The sequence below is a fragment of the Syngnathus acus genome, chromosome 10 (genome assembly GCF_901709675.1).
Source record: "Syngnathus acus chromosome 10, fSynAcu1.2, whole genome shotgun sequence".
In the NCBI taxonomy this organism is placed as follows: domain Eukaryota; kingdom Metazoa; phylum Chordata; class Actinopteri; order Syngnathiformes; family Syngnathidae; genus Syngnathus; species Syngnathus acus.
Window position 1 is genome coordinate 8,158,440 of NC_051095.1, and position 14,154 is coordinate 8,172,593.

At 41.6% G+C, this 14,154-nt stretch overlaps 3 protein-coding genes across 4 annotated transcripts; all 3 read right to left on the minus strand.

Annotated features, from left to right (window-relative positions):
- Window positions 1-1,610: 1,610 nt before the first annotated feature.
- Window positions 1,611-3,761, minus strand: vgll1 (vestigial like family member 1). 2 transcript variants are annotated; one of them, XM_037263153.1, is made up of 4 exons: window positions 3,664-3,761; window positions 3,466-3,584; window positions 2,422-2,624; window positions 1,611-2,218 (listed from the first exon to the last, which is right to left on the minus strand). In XM_037263153.1, exons 1-4 carry the CDS (start codon window positions 3,715-3,717, stop codon window positions 1,806-1,808), a joined length of 789 nt encoding a protein of 262 aa, XP_037119048.1. In that variant the 5' UTR covers window positions 3,718-3,761; the 3' UTR covers window positions 1,611-1,805. The 2 variants fall into 2 exon arrangements, with proteins under 2 accessions (XP_037119048.1, XP_037119047.1); XM_037263152.1 differs by having other exon boundaries at window positions 1,611-2,221; window positions 3,664-3,757.
- A 1,146-nt stretch (window positions 3,762-4,907) lies between these two features.
- LOC119129709 (adhesion G-protein coupled receptor G6-like) lies at window positions 4,908-12,280 on the minus strand. The gene is made up of 22 exons (XM_037263089.1): window positions 12,219-12,280; window positions 11,360-11,508; window positions 11,161-11,211; window positions 10,740-10,825; window positions 10,592-10,662; window positions 10,490-10,517; window positions 10,385-10,407; window positions 10,169-10,311; window positions 9,652-9,781; window positions 9,032-9,138; window positions 8,721-8,937; window positions 8,477-8,642; window positions 8,243-8,395; window positions 7,661-7,807; window positions 7,520-7,565; window positions 7,299-7,483; window positions 7,052-7,173; window positions 6,713-6,981; window positions 6,439-6,544; window positions 5,819-6,105; window positions 5,359-5,460; window positions 4,908-5,273 (listed from the first exon to the last, which is right to left on the minus strand). The coding sequence occupies exons 1-22, from the start codon at window positions 12,278-12,280 to the stop codon at window positions 5,143-5,145; spliced, it is 2,781 nt and encodes a 926-aa protein (XP_037118984.1). The 3' UTR covers window positions 4,908-5,142.
- Window positions 12,281-13,265, minus strand: LOC119128984 (adhesion G-protein coupled receptor G4-like). Its single transcript, XM_037261911.1, has 2 exons — window positions 12,615-13,265; window positions 12,281-12,448 (listed from the first exon to the last, which is right to left on the minus strand). Exons 1-2 carry the CDS (start codon window positions 13,120-13,122, stop codon window positions 12,345-12,347), a joined length of 612 nt encoding a protein of 203 aa, XP_037117806.1. The 5' UTR covers window positions 13,123-13,265; the 3' UTR covers window positions 12,281-12,344.
- Between the last annotated feature and the right edge of the window lie 889 nt (window positions 13,266-14,154).

Here is a 14,154-nt window from a genome sequence, read left to right on the forward strand (position 1 = left end):
AATAATATACAGTAGTATTAAATTGACTTCAAAGTTTAATTCATAAAAAAAAATTCATGTCATTTACCTGATACAGCCCCCTCCAAAAAAATAAAATAAATAAAAGGTAAAGACAGGTTACATTTTGTCAGTATGGATCAGCTTACGATACACTTCTTTGGATTCATACTTTTGAAAATATTCATTTTGTGAACTGTGTAAACATATTTACAGTACAATGGAATAATTCAAAATTTCAAATCAAACAAAATCTAGTCGTATTTTGTTTGAAAGTTTCTGGTGATCTATTTTTTTTTTTTACTTTGTTTCGTTTTATGTTTCGTCATGTTTTCTTCGTGTCTCGTAAATGACGTCACGTTTTCATTTCTACCTGTTCTCGTCAGCCCTGTTCCCTGTGCCAACCAATCAGACCCCTCCAACTGCTTTTGCCACCACACCAAACATTTCCAATACAATGAAACAACATTAGCGACGACATTCCAAAATGTGTGGTGAAGTCAACGTTTTATAATATAACCTTTCATAGAAACAATGTATTCAGCCATCATGGTTCTTGCTTGTGTCACGGCATGGCAAGGGTTAACTATGCTGTCAGGCAAGTGGTGTGTAAATGAGACAGATACAGTTTTCGTAAAATACTACTTTTATTTTAACACAACCAAATTTGCCTAAATCACTGACACCTCAGTTAAATGCGGCAGTCGCTAACTATTTTAAGACCTTATAAAACCGAAGTCAAGAGGCAAAAAGGTTCAGACATTGATAGAAGCCCCAACGACTCGGGGGAAAAAAAGAAAAGAAAATGAGTCCACCGTTATGATGAGCTTCCTCTTTGTCCTCTGTCAAGCAGAAAATAGGTTCGAAGATGATCATGATGAACAGTGTCAAAATAACAGCCCAATTTGAAGCCCATCTCCATCTGTCACTTTGCTGGAGGTGATAAAATTGTGGGCATTCAGTGAAGCACGATGAAGGAGCTATTGATCTCCATGCAGTAGCAGCTGGTTTCCATTCAACTCCACTAATTATTGGATCACACACTACAAGTGTGTAAGTGGCAGGGAAAAAGGCTGTCAAGATTTAGAACTGGAAAATTTTTTGGGGGGGATATACGTATGTGTACTGTACCACAGGAAGACAGTGGACCTGGATATATAGAAAGTGTGTGTGTGTGTGTGTGTGTGCGTGTGTGTGTGTGTGTGTGTGTGTTTGTGTGTGTGTACATATATGTATATATATATAGTATGTATATATATGCATGTGTATATACGTATGTATGTGTATCTATATGTATGTGTATATATGTATATATGTATATAGATAGATAGATAGATAGATAGATAGATAGATAGATAGATAGATAGATAGATAGATAGATAGATAGATAGATACATACATACATACATACATACATACATACATACATAGATAGATAGATAGATAGATAGATAGATAGATAGATAGATAGATAGATAGATAGATAGATAGATAGATAGATAGATAGATAGATAGATATTTTATATTTTCTTAAACAATATAACAAAAAGAAACATTAGTTTGTGGATATCAGATTTATGCGGTAATATGTCGATGATTGAGGTATGCAGGAGTAATTGGTTCACGGTGTTTCTTTTATTGCCACATTAGTCCCCATTATGTACTTATTCATAATGACACAGCATAATTAATTGCAAATTAATTTGCTCACCCCAATGCTAAATCTTATGGACCAGCGGGCACCGGCGGTTCAAGAACAACTGTTTATTAGCACAGACAACAATTATATCTTTACTCTGATGATGCTCCTAATTATGTCCACTTTGGAAGGTTTGATAGCCTCCCAGGAAGCCTGACGGCACATGCTGTATTGCATACGAAGGCTTACCAGGCTCAAAGCCTCCAGCGGGCTCCACAGAGTCTCTAAATCCTTGAGGCACCATCCAGTTGGCCAGATGTTCCGCCTTGGAGCCGGAGGCCACGCCGGGCCCCATCTCGGATCGGTCGCTGTGCAGGAGGTTGAGCAGCGATGAGGCGTACTGCTGCCCGGTCAAGCTCAGGTCTTCCACCGAATACGCGGCGGATGGCAAGCCAGAGGTCTCCCTGGTCCTGCCGATGAACGGGTGCCAAGACCCTGCGTGGTCGTCGGCGGGGCCGAGAGCCAAGTGGCGGCCTGCTACAGGCAGAGGCTCGGCCAGGTTGGTGTGGCAGGTGTTGCTCTCTTCTGATGGGAACAAGCCGTCAAAAGGAACATGCTCATCTATCTATGCCAGCAATGTGCAGCGACAAGCAGAACAAGTAAATGTTTTCCGGCTAGATGGCAAAATTAACACGTGCATGAACATAGACCATACAGCAGAATAATAGCAAAGCATTCAAATAAACACCCCAGAAGTCAATTTGTGAGCATCTCTGCCAACTGACCTGACTTGATGTTTTTACGCATTCTCTTGGCCTTGGCAGCCGGCATGTTGTCCTTGGCGTCCTTGCTGAGAGCGCGGCTGAAGTGGGCATCCACCATACTGCCGATGTCGCCCCGGAAGTACCTGAGGATCACGCTGCGGGAGTGGCCCTCCACCTTGACGGCCACCGGACTGTCCATGCCCTCCTCCATGGGTCGGTCGGCACTGAAAACCACACAGGACGAGTGTGCAGGTGAATAATTTAATATTGATTTTGCAATGTCATACTTGCTGCTACCCAACCATAACTGAGCCAAGGCACATATTTTACATTCAAAACAGTTGTGTGGTAAACCACCAAACCAAAATATGATAAGTAGATATACATGGTAATTAACTTCTTTAGAGCCTTTAGTTGTTCTACCTGTCAGTAAACATCGCTGGCATAAATAGATACATTATTTGGAGTAAATACATAATTCTCAGAGCAGATGGGTAATTTACAACAAACAGCACACTGGATGTGAATCACTCTTACAAATGATCTGGATGAGGTGAACTGAAACACTGAAAACGAGACGTGGTCACGAAATGGGTGAATTAGCAACTGCGACCTTTCCAGCGTTTGCCCCAAAGTTGACAGGGATCGGTCACCCGTAAAAAAATAGATTTGAAGGATGAACTAGAAATCTACTCGGAATCCATACAGACTTGGTAGTAAACAGACACCCTTTTAAAGATTGGCGCCCACCAAATTAATTGTCTATGTCAATGGGGCCAGCCTTAAAAAAAATAACCCCGCATTTAATAACACCACCAATGCTCATGAGAAATCTTGCAATGATCTTTTTGTTCCATGTACTCTTATTTGTTATTATTGAGTTAAAACAATAACCTCACCAAATCAAAACTTTGACAACTGCATGAATAAAGTTTTACTTTTGAAGGTGGGACGATTGAGTAAGCGTGTAGGAACGGTCACTTTTACCACTGTAGTTTTTAAACCGTACTTTTTGTTGTATTATATGTATTAATTACAGAAAAGAAATGTTTGAAGTCGACCTACCTGACCAAAGGCAAATACCAGGTGCGACGTTTACGTTGACTGCAAAGTTGATGTGTGTTACCTTCATGAGCCGCTGCCAAAATGTCAGGGAAAATTTCGTAGCTTCCCTTCCCGTTAACCTATCATTGATTGGGTTAAAAATAACAACATGAGTTTTCTTTTTGTTTTGTTTGGTAGAAGACCAAATAATTCCTTCACCAATGGGATGGGAAATGCAAGCTTGTGAAAGGGTGTGTGAGAGTCCTTGTGCATAGCTATGAGCAGAATGTTATCCAGCAAGTTCAGCCAGAATCACAGACTCGATGCAACTGAAGAAAAAAAAAAAAAAATCCCAGAACTTGTTATGTCTCTGCAAATACCCCTGCTGGAAAGTGATTAAAACCAGAAAACCTTATAGTAATTTTTGGATAAGAAAGGGAAAACTCCTTCAAACCAGTCCGTAAACATGATTCAACTCGCTTTTGAGGCCTGCGTGTAACTTGTGTAAATATCGCAGTGTAGTTTGGCATCGTCTCGTAAATAGCTTGCATTTTTGTCCATTTCTATAAACAGAAGTTGTGAAACGATTGATAGTAAGTTGTTGTTAATGTTCTTGTTTTTAGAGCGAGCTTGTCAGAGAGTCAAAAACCTAAAGTTAGTATGCAAAGAAATAATCAAAGTCAACGAATCATGTTAGTCAAGAATCCTGGAGAAAAAAAAAAGGACGTTATACAAGTACCAGGGGACATCAGAGGGAGAGAATGTCAGATGAGAGTAGTAGTTATGTTAATCAAGAATAAGGAGGAAATGGCTTTAGATAAGAGTCGCTAGGGCACAGGTGTCAAACTCAAGGCCCGGGGGCCAGATTCGGCCCGCCACATCATTTTATGTGGCCCGCGAAGACAATTGTGCATCAAATTCGTGTGTCATTACTAGAATTGCAAATTATCTTCACTTTTATTATCTTTTTTTTAGAAATATTTGACCAGTTTTTACTCATCTGATTTGAAAACGAGTTTGTTTTGCAGCTTTTACTGTATATATTTATACATTTATTTGGGTTGACAGTCCTAATGGCCCTCCGAAAGAAGCTATGACTACAATGCGGCCCGCGAAAGAAAAGAGTTTGACACCCCTGCGCTAGGGGATTGTGATTGTTCGTTAAGATTCAGAGAAAAATGATGTTCGATATGAATCAGGGAACAGTAATTGTGTGAGTCAAGGAAAAAGTATGGAGGAAAGGACTTAAGGAATGCGTTCTAAGTCATTAATTCAGGGGAAATATATGTCGGATAAGAATCTGATCATTACCGGTCGTCATGTATCTGGCGACAATTTTTTTTTTTTTTTAGAATAATCAGAGACTAGGTGTGCTAGCCAAGAATAAATGAAATTAGTGAGACAACAGTCGGGAAAAGTCAGTTCTTCAAAAAAAGACGATCCAAGCAGTTTACTGGCAATCCCAATTGAAGTTTATAACTAATACAAAATAATAAAAAGCACATAAGTTAGCTTTGATGTCTGCTAGCCTAATGCTAATGCTAACACGTCATGAAAAACACTATTGGCAAGCTAAATATTAGCAGTGTTCTATCCCTTAAATCATTCGAGTGTTTTAAGTTGAGTGTGTCGGGCATCAGTGAATATATAATTTTTAAACAATTGGAAATTGAATAATAAGGTATGAGGTCGGCCTGCTTACGGCCCTTTGTGGTTTTCTGTGCTAATGTCGGTTTTCGAAGTGTTTGTGAGCGAGGAGGTGTTGACGGAGAAGCTGGAGTTAATAAGATTCTCCTTTCTGCTGGGACCACCTGCTGTCGCGCTCCAGTCTGAACACATAAAACACACCAAGTGAACCTCAATTAGGGCACCCAGGGTGGAAATGATTTCCTCCATGAAAAAGCGAGTACGGACCTGAACGCTTGGTGAGTCTTAAAGCGCCGCAGCACAAATACATTCTCCATTGTTTCTGCACGTTTTCTTTCATCAGACAGTGGAAGAGGAAAACAAAGAACCCTGCGGAAGAGAGAAAGAAAACTTTATGAAGCATCACACTAAATGATTTTCTCTGAAGTTGTAGCATGGGGGTCCCCAACAGTGTTGCCACGATTACTTTAAAAAAGTAACTGATGATGACTTGACCTTAAAGGTTTTGAGCTATTTTAAAGCAGTCTGTTTTGACTTGACATATTTAACATATTTTACTAATATTCATCCTTTTTCTGGACGAGTCACTGTTTGTGAAGCTAGCTAAAATTGGCCAACAGTCAATTATGAAAAATGCAAAAAGTGACAACACTTGTGGAAACTGTCCTTTGGCATTTTATCAGTCTGTCCTTAAAATGAGTCTGTTTTTTGTTTTTTTTATCTTTACCCTGCAAAGAGTTGAAGATGGTAAACAGGTACATCATGGTCTCTCTAGCTTCTCCAAGGGAGACGAAGCCTATGATCCAGGTGAGACCCAGCAGAACGGTGAGACTGGCCACTGCCCTCAAGTCCTTCATGGCACTACGACTGCTGGTTGACGACACCCTTTTTTTGGCGGACATCTTCCGGATCTGACGCAGAACCACCACGAAGACGGACACGTTGCACAGCAGGACCAGCAGGATGAAGGCCACCACCGTCACGTAGAAGTAGGTGTCGGCCTTCATCCAGCAGCTAGATACAAAATCCCGGCCGGACGTCACGTTCTTTAAGGTGGGAGCATTATGTACAATCGATAGTACCAAAGACTCAAATTGCATCTCAAAATATCAAAAGTATGGGTGGAACCAATGACAAAGAGGGTATTTTTTTTCTAAATGTATGAAAGAAAAGAAAATTGGCTGCAGCAAAAAGGGACATTTTGATCCAGAAAAAAAGTGTGGGTGCATGAGCACCAGCTGGTGTGCCTGTCATTAGACATAAAAGTGTTTTACTATCATTTAATATGTTTGGCAAAAAATCATAACCTTATGAAAAAATTGCTGCGTAGGCTGCTATATTACTTACAATTGGTTGGTAAATGTACCCTCCGCGGCAGGTGCGGTGGCCTGAATGTTCACATAGGCGTTTTTATTTATAGCCAGCACCAAGCTGACAATGACCAGAGGAACACCTGTAAGATACGGGCACATTTCCTCAACCCTCCCATTTGGGAATGGTTTCATTCAGATGCAAGCTAGTGGACCGATCATCAGACGCTGAATCGGGACATTGTTAAAGGTTTGAATGCCTTGAGGGTATCAAATTGTTCATGGTTGACATTTCTACGACTTTTCCTTACCCCAGCCGACAGCGCAGAACTTAAGGATGTAGGCAGGCACGTAAGTGTTGAACACCTTGACCAGAGCGAAGTACATATGGACGGCCTCAAGCGCCATCCAGGTGAAGGAGGCCAGCAGGAAGTAGTGTAGCGCCGCAGCGGTGATGATGCACAAGCTGTAGTCGGAAAAGGACGAGAGCCACGAGTCCAGTAGGAAAAGCAAAGTCAGTCCCAGCAAGGCGGCCGACAGGTTGATGAGAATTTTTGACGGGTAGTCACGGCGAAGCTTTCTGAAATGAAGTGAATGTTAAATGCTAGGCACTAATGACCTCACTTGAGTTTTGAATTGGGATGACTCACTCAAAAGCAAGGTAAGTGAGGAGAGTGATTCCCAAAAAGATGGCAGATATGCCGCAACCAATGTATGAGATGACGGTTAAAATGTGACTGTCAGCCTCGCTGATAGGAGCTCTGGACACATCCTGGAATCCAGAAGAGAAATATAATTGATCCGTGTTAACTCCCTGTGTGGCCATAGATGCTTATTTGATCATCCCTGCCAAGAAAGGCTTTCTTTCATAAAAACTTCACATCCAGTATGACTCACCAGCAGCAGAGCAAAATGTGTGAGGTGCTCACACAGACATGTGGTCTGGTAAGGCGAAAGAGGCCGGGTTTCACAACCCACGTTGCTCCATCCACCCCGCCCACCTGACACACACACAAATATTATCAGCGGGCGGACAAATCCCTGCACTTTGATTTGCTGTTCCACCAGAAAGCTCCATTTATCTCACCGGAAACCTTTGAGACCCAGCACAAGCTCACCGTTTTTTTGGAAATCCCAAAACACACATTTCACATTGTCATCATCCTAAAAAAAAAAAAGATTATTTTAGTCATCCTGAAATTTCTGAAAATACCAATAGCGCAAAGTTTTTATGAGTAGCACATACAGTACGGGCTCACCTGTTTGGCTTTGTGATGACGTAGCGTGATGACCACTCTTTCGTCATTGATCAGGTTGCTAACGTGGCTGCCGTTGATGCTCGCGGAAACTATATAAGAGTTCAACATCAGGTTGCTGTGAGAAGTTGCATTGGCTGTTTGGGGGTCCTGTTGATGTTGCAAAAAAAAAAAAATCGGTTACTGTCGCAATCTCTTCCCTTAGTGTGTCTAATATGAACCAAAACCTGAACTAAAAACCAAGGTACGACTGAACTGTGATTTTTAACATAGCATTTAATCTTATTGTTACAACCTTCGTCCTAAGGGCAACCATATCAACAATGTAGCCCATAAGGAAAAGAAAGTCTTATTAAGGTCATTTGTACATAGCACACGAGAGATAAGAGTACAAAGTTCTTTTTTAATGTAGGCTAATGATCAGAAATTAGGTCAAGCTAGCTGCTTGCTTACTTAGATAGCCTAACTACAAAAGGCTGTCTTGATTATTTCATGGTGATGCAGCAATATTGTGTCATCACAGAATGCTGTAAAGAGAGGCAGGACAAAATCAACTTGGACAAAACAAGATTTACATAAGCATACCTGGAAGAGATCTTGTGTTCCATAGAATTGAAACTGGACCCGGGTTTTATTTCTCTGTCCAGGTGAAAGGAAGTTGTAAAGAGTAGAGGGCAGTGATATGGTCGCATTTGCCTCGGAAATTGGTTTGCCCTCATAACTCTGGTTGACGAGTACCTGAAAAAAACAAAAATGATTCCTCATTAGAACTAGACATGTATACATTTGTAGTCGACTGTACCACATTCTCGGTGTTACATTTGGCTCCTGGATCGAAGACTTGGAGACTACTCTGAAGGTGAGGCCGTTGAATCCCTCGCGATTCACGTCGATCATGGACAGAGCCACTGACGGGGCGGTCAAACTTAGCGATTCATTCGGAAATTCCATCTTGTTGCCCATTTTATCCGTCAGATTCAGGACACTATTTTGGCAAAGGGATGGATGAAAACAAATACACCAAGTTGAGCGCACGGTTCACACCGTGCATCTATTTCCTTACCTGACAGCAACCGGGGCCATGTCCGTGCCAGAAATCAAGATGTCGGAGAAAACGTGAACAATGTTGTCGCCGAGTGCCGGCGTTACGGTGGTGACGTTTACCACCTGATTGAGTTTCTCCACCACCGTGTTGAGCTCGGAGGGAGGAAGCTGTGTGGCGTTGCTCAGTGTGGTGTTTACCAGGGCCTGGATTACATCCACGACTTCGGCAGCGTTTTCTAAAAAGTGCAAGTGATTTGACTCCAACTTGAAATTCCCAGTTTGGCCTGTTTGGAATGGAATCGGCGTCTGACACGTAATTGCTCCTCTTACCAGTCGTGACGTTGAGATTTTCAAGGTCAGAAATGGAGCCCAGCGGACTGCAATTTTTCATATCTGGTTGGGCCCAGCTGGTTGTGTCGTTTTCGAGGTGTAATTCGCTGAGAACAATCAGATGACGGACATTTTTTTTTTTTGAGTTACTCGTCCAGGTTTAATATGTCACTTATTTCACACAGACGTAGATGAACTACTCAAGCTATACCACGATTGAGGCGTGTGCCGAGCAGAAGAACCGTCTCCAGGGAAATGTATTCTGCTGACCCAGGTTGACGGCGTATATATGGAGTAAATAGTCCTATACGAAAATAATTCTCGCCAGCATCATCCAAGATAAATGTTGGCAGAGATGACTAAACCCCACGTTGACGCTATAATCCCTGCCATAGTCTTTATTACTCCATGACTTTTAATATTTACCCAAGAGAAGGTGTATAAATGAAAGTCTCAATTGGATGGGAGATCCGCATCGCTAAAAAAAAGGCTTTTTTGACTCGAGCAACCAGTTCAGGGTGCACATAGCTAGGATAGTTCACCCGAAACCATAAAAAGTAGTATTGACAAAAATAAATGACTGAATATTTGTTAAACTAATAGTTGACATGAGGTCTTACCAGAGCCTGGAGGCTCGCTGCGAGCTTGGCTTTTGGCACTCCATAATCTGAGTTTGTTGAGCAGTGCTTTCAGGCCAAAAGTAATCCCCGTAGAGTGTCTTTGTCAAGTCCTCGAAACAATTTTGAGGATCTGAAAGAGAAAAAGAACACATTGTTACCATTTTACACAATAACTGCAGGGAAACCCTTCAAGTAAAATACCAACATGTCAACATAATATTGTGAAGGAATAAATCTTGGCATGTACTTTGCTTTTCCTTTGGCTCATTACTGGCAACATTTTATTTATGTATTTTGCAGAAAGCATGTCGCCAAGGCGACCGGGAATTGTTCGTAATTGTGAAAAACAAAATGCATGCTAGTATCCCACCTTGGAATAGATTTTTATAGATAGATTTTTATTTTATAGATTTATTTTATAGATATTTTTATTATTTACAATGGCAAAAATGTGTTAAGTTTGACCTTTGAGGTTCTAATTGTCACTTTGGGGGACAAAAGATGTTTGTGTACCTACATATTTGTTTGAGCGTCAGAGCTGTAGTTTGAATCATATCAGATCCAGTTTCGTTCGTGGGCATCAACGTGGCATTTATGAAAGACTTAATTTCCTCAACGTGGTTTGTGCTGTAATCCTGAACATGGAAGTCACACGTGTACCTGTTGATGAAACACACAACACATCATTTTATATAAGGGGAAAACAGATTCAGCTGACAAAAGAGTCACCTACTGTCTGAGTTGCTCATGGAAGCGCTACGAGAAAGGAAAGCAGAGATTTGCATTGATCAAAGATGAATATTTGAAAATTACTCTACGACTGTTTATCCACTCTCACCGGTTGAACGTCAACTCTCTCGGCATTCCTGTGGACACACAATCAATTCGGAAAAATACTTTTTATTCAATCTAAGCTCACGGATGAGTCATCATGACGCACCTCAATGCACCTTCCACGATGACGACATTCCATACGAGCGTAGTTCCTTTGGCTTCCAGCTTTTCTTTTAACTTTTGACACGGGAGAAGTCATTGAGTGCAAATTGCATCCAAATGCATTCCAACAGGTTTCTTTCTGATGTTCTTACCCACTGCTCGATGATTTTCTCTGGTTTTGTGGCAGTCCCGTTGAAATTCAATTTGAGCTTGACCCTCAGATACACATCTGCTTCGACTGAAGGGCCATAAAAAATAATAACCCTTAGATACATAAGTGGGTCTAAAATGATTAAAACCCTAACCCGAGATTAAAACCTTAGTTCGAAACCCTAACCCTAGTTTGAACCCCAAACCCTAGTTTTAAACCCTGGTTTGAATCCCTAACCCTAGTACGAAACCCTACTTTGAAACCCTAACTCTAGTTTTAAACCCTCCTTTGAAACCCTACTTTGAAACTCACTTAACCATTGCGCTTTGGTGGAAAGATGACACAAAATGGCATAACTTTTTATTGCCAAAAGCAATACTCTCAAACAGTCCAACGTATGCATCGTTGTTCTGCTCGCTTACCAAATGGGGACACAGAGGTTGGGGCCTGCGTTGTCACAGGTGATGATGACTCTATATAAAAAGATAAAGTGACAGAGTTGGTATATGACAATGTACACACATTGACGTATTTGAGGTCAATAATCATGAAGTCGAGTCAATATTTGACAGAGACGAATATTAACGCGATACTAAGGGCTGTTTATGACTTCCGACTCACCCACAGGCAGCACACGGATGCTGTTGGGTTCCGCCGTCAGGAGGAACGCGCCATTGGAGAAAGTCCATCTCAGCTTTTTGGAAATGTTAGCCTGAACCACTTGGACACTTGCAGCAGGATCCACCACGATGTCGACTTCTGAGCTAAAACTTCATTTGAAACATGCTCGACATGTTAAAGTGAGAAACATGACACAGTCACTAAGAATATTTCATTTCAACTGATAGTGGTGTCTTGAGGTACAAGTGCAACGGAGTGAACACAAACGGTGCAGCAACACATGTGTACACGACAAAATAAGAGTACTCACAGTAATGTATTCTTTACCCCACTAAGAATTAGTGGTGAACTGATGAGCTGAGAGGAGCTGAGACATCTCAGTCATGGTGATTTTAATTATGAGCGACGCCACACAATGAGTTAAACTCGTATCTCAAGGCGCCACTGTATTTTTATTATGGAAAATTCAACTCACCATTTGTTACAAGCAGTGGGTGACACAGTGATGGATTCCTGGAAAAATCAGATACATATAAAAAAAAACATTTTTGGGGTACATTACATTTTCTTTACACAAAATTCTAATATAAATAATAATGGATAATGCTAATTGTAATTGAGGTCCGAGTAGTTGCTTTTTATTTGCGTTTTCACCACTGCCACAACCACAATAGAAGTTGCGCATATTTAAAAGATAGATAGATGGTCATCAAGATGGTCGCTTCCGACTGCCTATTTCTGTACCTGAGGTCGTTGCACGTTGCATGTGGGACTGCTTGGAAACAGAGATGACACAATTAAATTCTGTACCATGTGACTCCCTTTCGGCAAGTCCCGTTCAATCTCAGGGAAAAGTTACCTGCTAGGTGAGTCTACAGACACGCCGCGGATGGAAATGCCATGCGGGAAAACACTTTCCATCTGATAAGAGACAGCGGCAAATGTTAATTTGACAGATATTTTCCACATAACGCGACTATTTCCTTCATACCCAATTTCTGGTGATATTCGTTAGCGACCCGGAGCAATTTCCTTGCTGCTTTGTCTGGCTGAGGGATGACTGCATTTTGATTTTGAAAAAGGACCATGCTATAAAAAACAAAATAAGCGCTTTAAAATAAAACATTCAGCTTTAAATTATGCCAATGACACATTAGATATTTTTTCAGGATTTTTTTTTTTTCTTCATAAACATTTTAATGTGTCTCGGTACCACTGACCTATATGAAACAAATACTGTTGTTTATCTTCTTACCACAGTGCAGGTTGTCATCTTTCTCCGCGGGGCAGTCATGTTTCCACTGGCGCAGGTCCCAGCTCACAACATCTCCATCCGCACACGTCCGCCGCCTCAGCTCCTCCTCGCTCCATTCGCTGGCCCACATCCTGAACTGGCTGATCTCCCCCAAGAGGTTGTTCCCATTCTCTACTTGGACGGCGCCACTGGCATCCACATAGTGAGATACCCCCAAAGTCAGGGTGCCGTTCTGAGCCAAATGCTGTTGTCCCTTTTCTAAAAAGGCCTCACTGTGCATGGTTCCGTTCAGAAAGAGCCGTAGCCTACTGGACCTCCCGGACCAGGTGAGGCAGACTGAAAACCATTGCTGCACCGTTAATTGTAAATCCAGACTCCATTCTTGTCCGAAGAGCAAAACCACCAGCTGTGACCCGGTGCCCTTCAGGCCCAACTCCACATGTTGACTTCCCGGAGCTTTGTAGACAAAAGCAGTCCATTCTGTGTCGTAGGAGCGTCTCAGTAGCATGCATACGCTCAGCTTCTGCAATGGGGGCACCACTGTGTCAGGATGCAGCTGCCACACGCATGGACGATGTCTGAAGTGGACCTTCTTGCCCCACAGGCTGCTGCTACTCGAGGCTGATGCAAACACAGATCAATTTCTAGTCAATTTACAGGCGTACGTTTTCACAACACATGTTGTTAAATGGATGCAAGATCCGTCAAGAATCAAAATGCGTTTATTCTTAAAAAAAAAATGCTATTTCAAGAACGACTTACGTGAAGCCAGAAGACAAACTGAGAGGAGCAAGCAAGCGGTCAAGGAAGGTAAACATGTCACAGAGTTCATCGCAGCTGAAAATCCGGCACATCCGAAACGATCAAACGATCTGTTACAACACAAAAAAAGTGATAAATTCGCATTCAATTTTCTATAATAAACTCAAATTAGTGTTTGGAAGCCTTAGCATTATTGTCCACTTACCACTCCGGCCTGGTTTGAAGTCAAATTTGTTTAACAAGTTTTTGAACAGATTGAACCGGGAGATTATCACATGAAGGAGGAGTGTTAGCTGTGCATAAGACGTCACCCCCCCGCACCCTCTATTATTGAGCTTCTGGAGTTATTCATTAAACTCCGGCAATAAGCATAACCAGCAAGACGGATAACAGTAAAGCCTGTGGACTTGTTCACTCTGGTCATCATAAAACTTTGCAAACAGCCAATGTAATTTTCTGCTGCCTCACAGTTATTGTCAAACAATGACTTGTCAAACAAATCTAATCGGGCCTTCTGTGTCGTCGTCTACGTTTGCCTTTTTTGTGACTTTGACTTTACATTGTGTAAAAGTAAAGCAGCATCAACATTGTTCTAATCAATACACTCAAAAGGACTCTATTGCGCTAATGCTAGCTACTGCTCATATAACGTAAATAACGATTTTCGGCCCGTACATTATTTTGATTGATGTTAGCGAGGAAGGGATTTCTTATGGGCGCAAGTGTCAGACACATCCTCCCCCCTTCCACTTTTATGGCACACCTGTAGATCAGGAAT

Coding starts and splice junctions, on each gene's coding strand:
- vgll1 (XM_037263152.1), bottom strand. CDS start 3,717: ATGCACAAGGACTCTCACACACCCTTTCACAAGCTTGCATTTCCCATC. Junction 3,585..3,663: donor TTGCATTTCCCATCCCATTG/GTGAAGGAATTA, acceptor AATCAATGATAG/GTTAACGGGAAGGGAAGCTA. Junction 2,625..3,465: donor TGGTATTTGCCTTTGGTCAG/GTAGGTCGACTT, acceptor TGTGGTTTTCAG/TGCCGACCGACCCATGGAGG.
- LOC119129709 (XM_037263089.1), bottom strand. CDS start 12,280: ATGGAAAGTGTTTTCCCGCATGGCATTTCCATCCGCGGCGTGTCTGTA. Junction 11,509..12,218: donor TCTGTAGACTCACCTAGCAG/GTAACTTTTCCC, acceptor TTTCAAATGAAG/TTTTAGCTCAGAAGTCGACA. Junction 5,274..5,358: donor AAGACTCACCAAGCGTTCAG/GTCCGTACTCGC, acceptor TTATGTGTTCAG/ACTGGAGCGCGACAGCAGGT.
- LOC119128984 (XM_037261911.1), bottom strand. CDS start 13,122: ATGCTACTGAGACGCTCCTACGACACAGAATGGACTGCTTTTGTCTAC. Junction 12,449..12,614: donor AGATGACAACCTGCACTGTG/GTAAGAAGATAA, acceptor TGTTTTTTATAG/CATGGTCCTTTTTCAAAATC.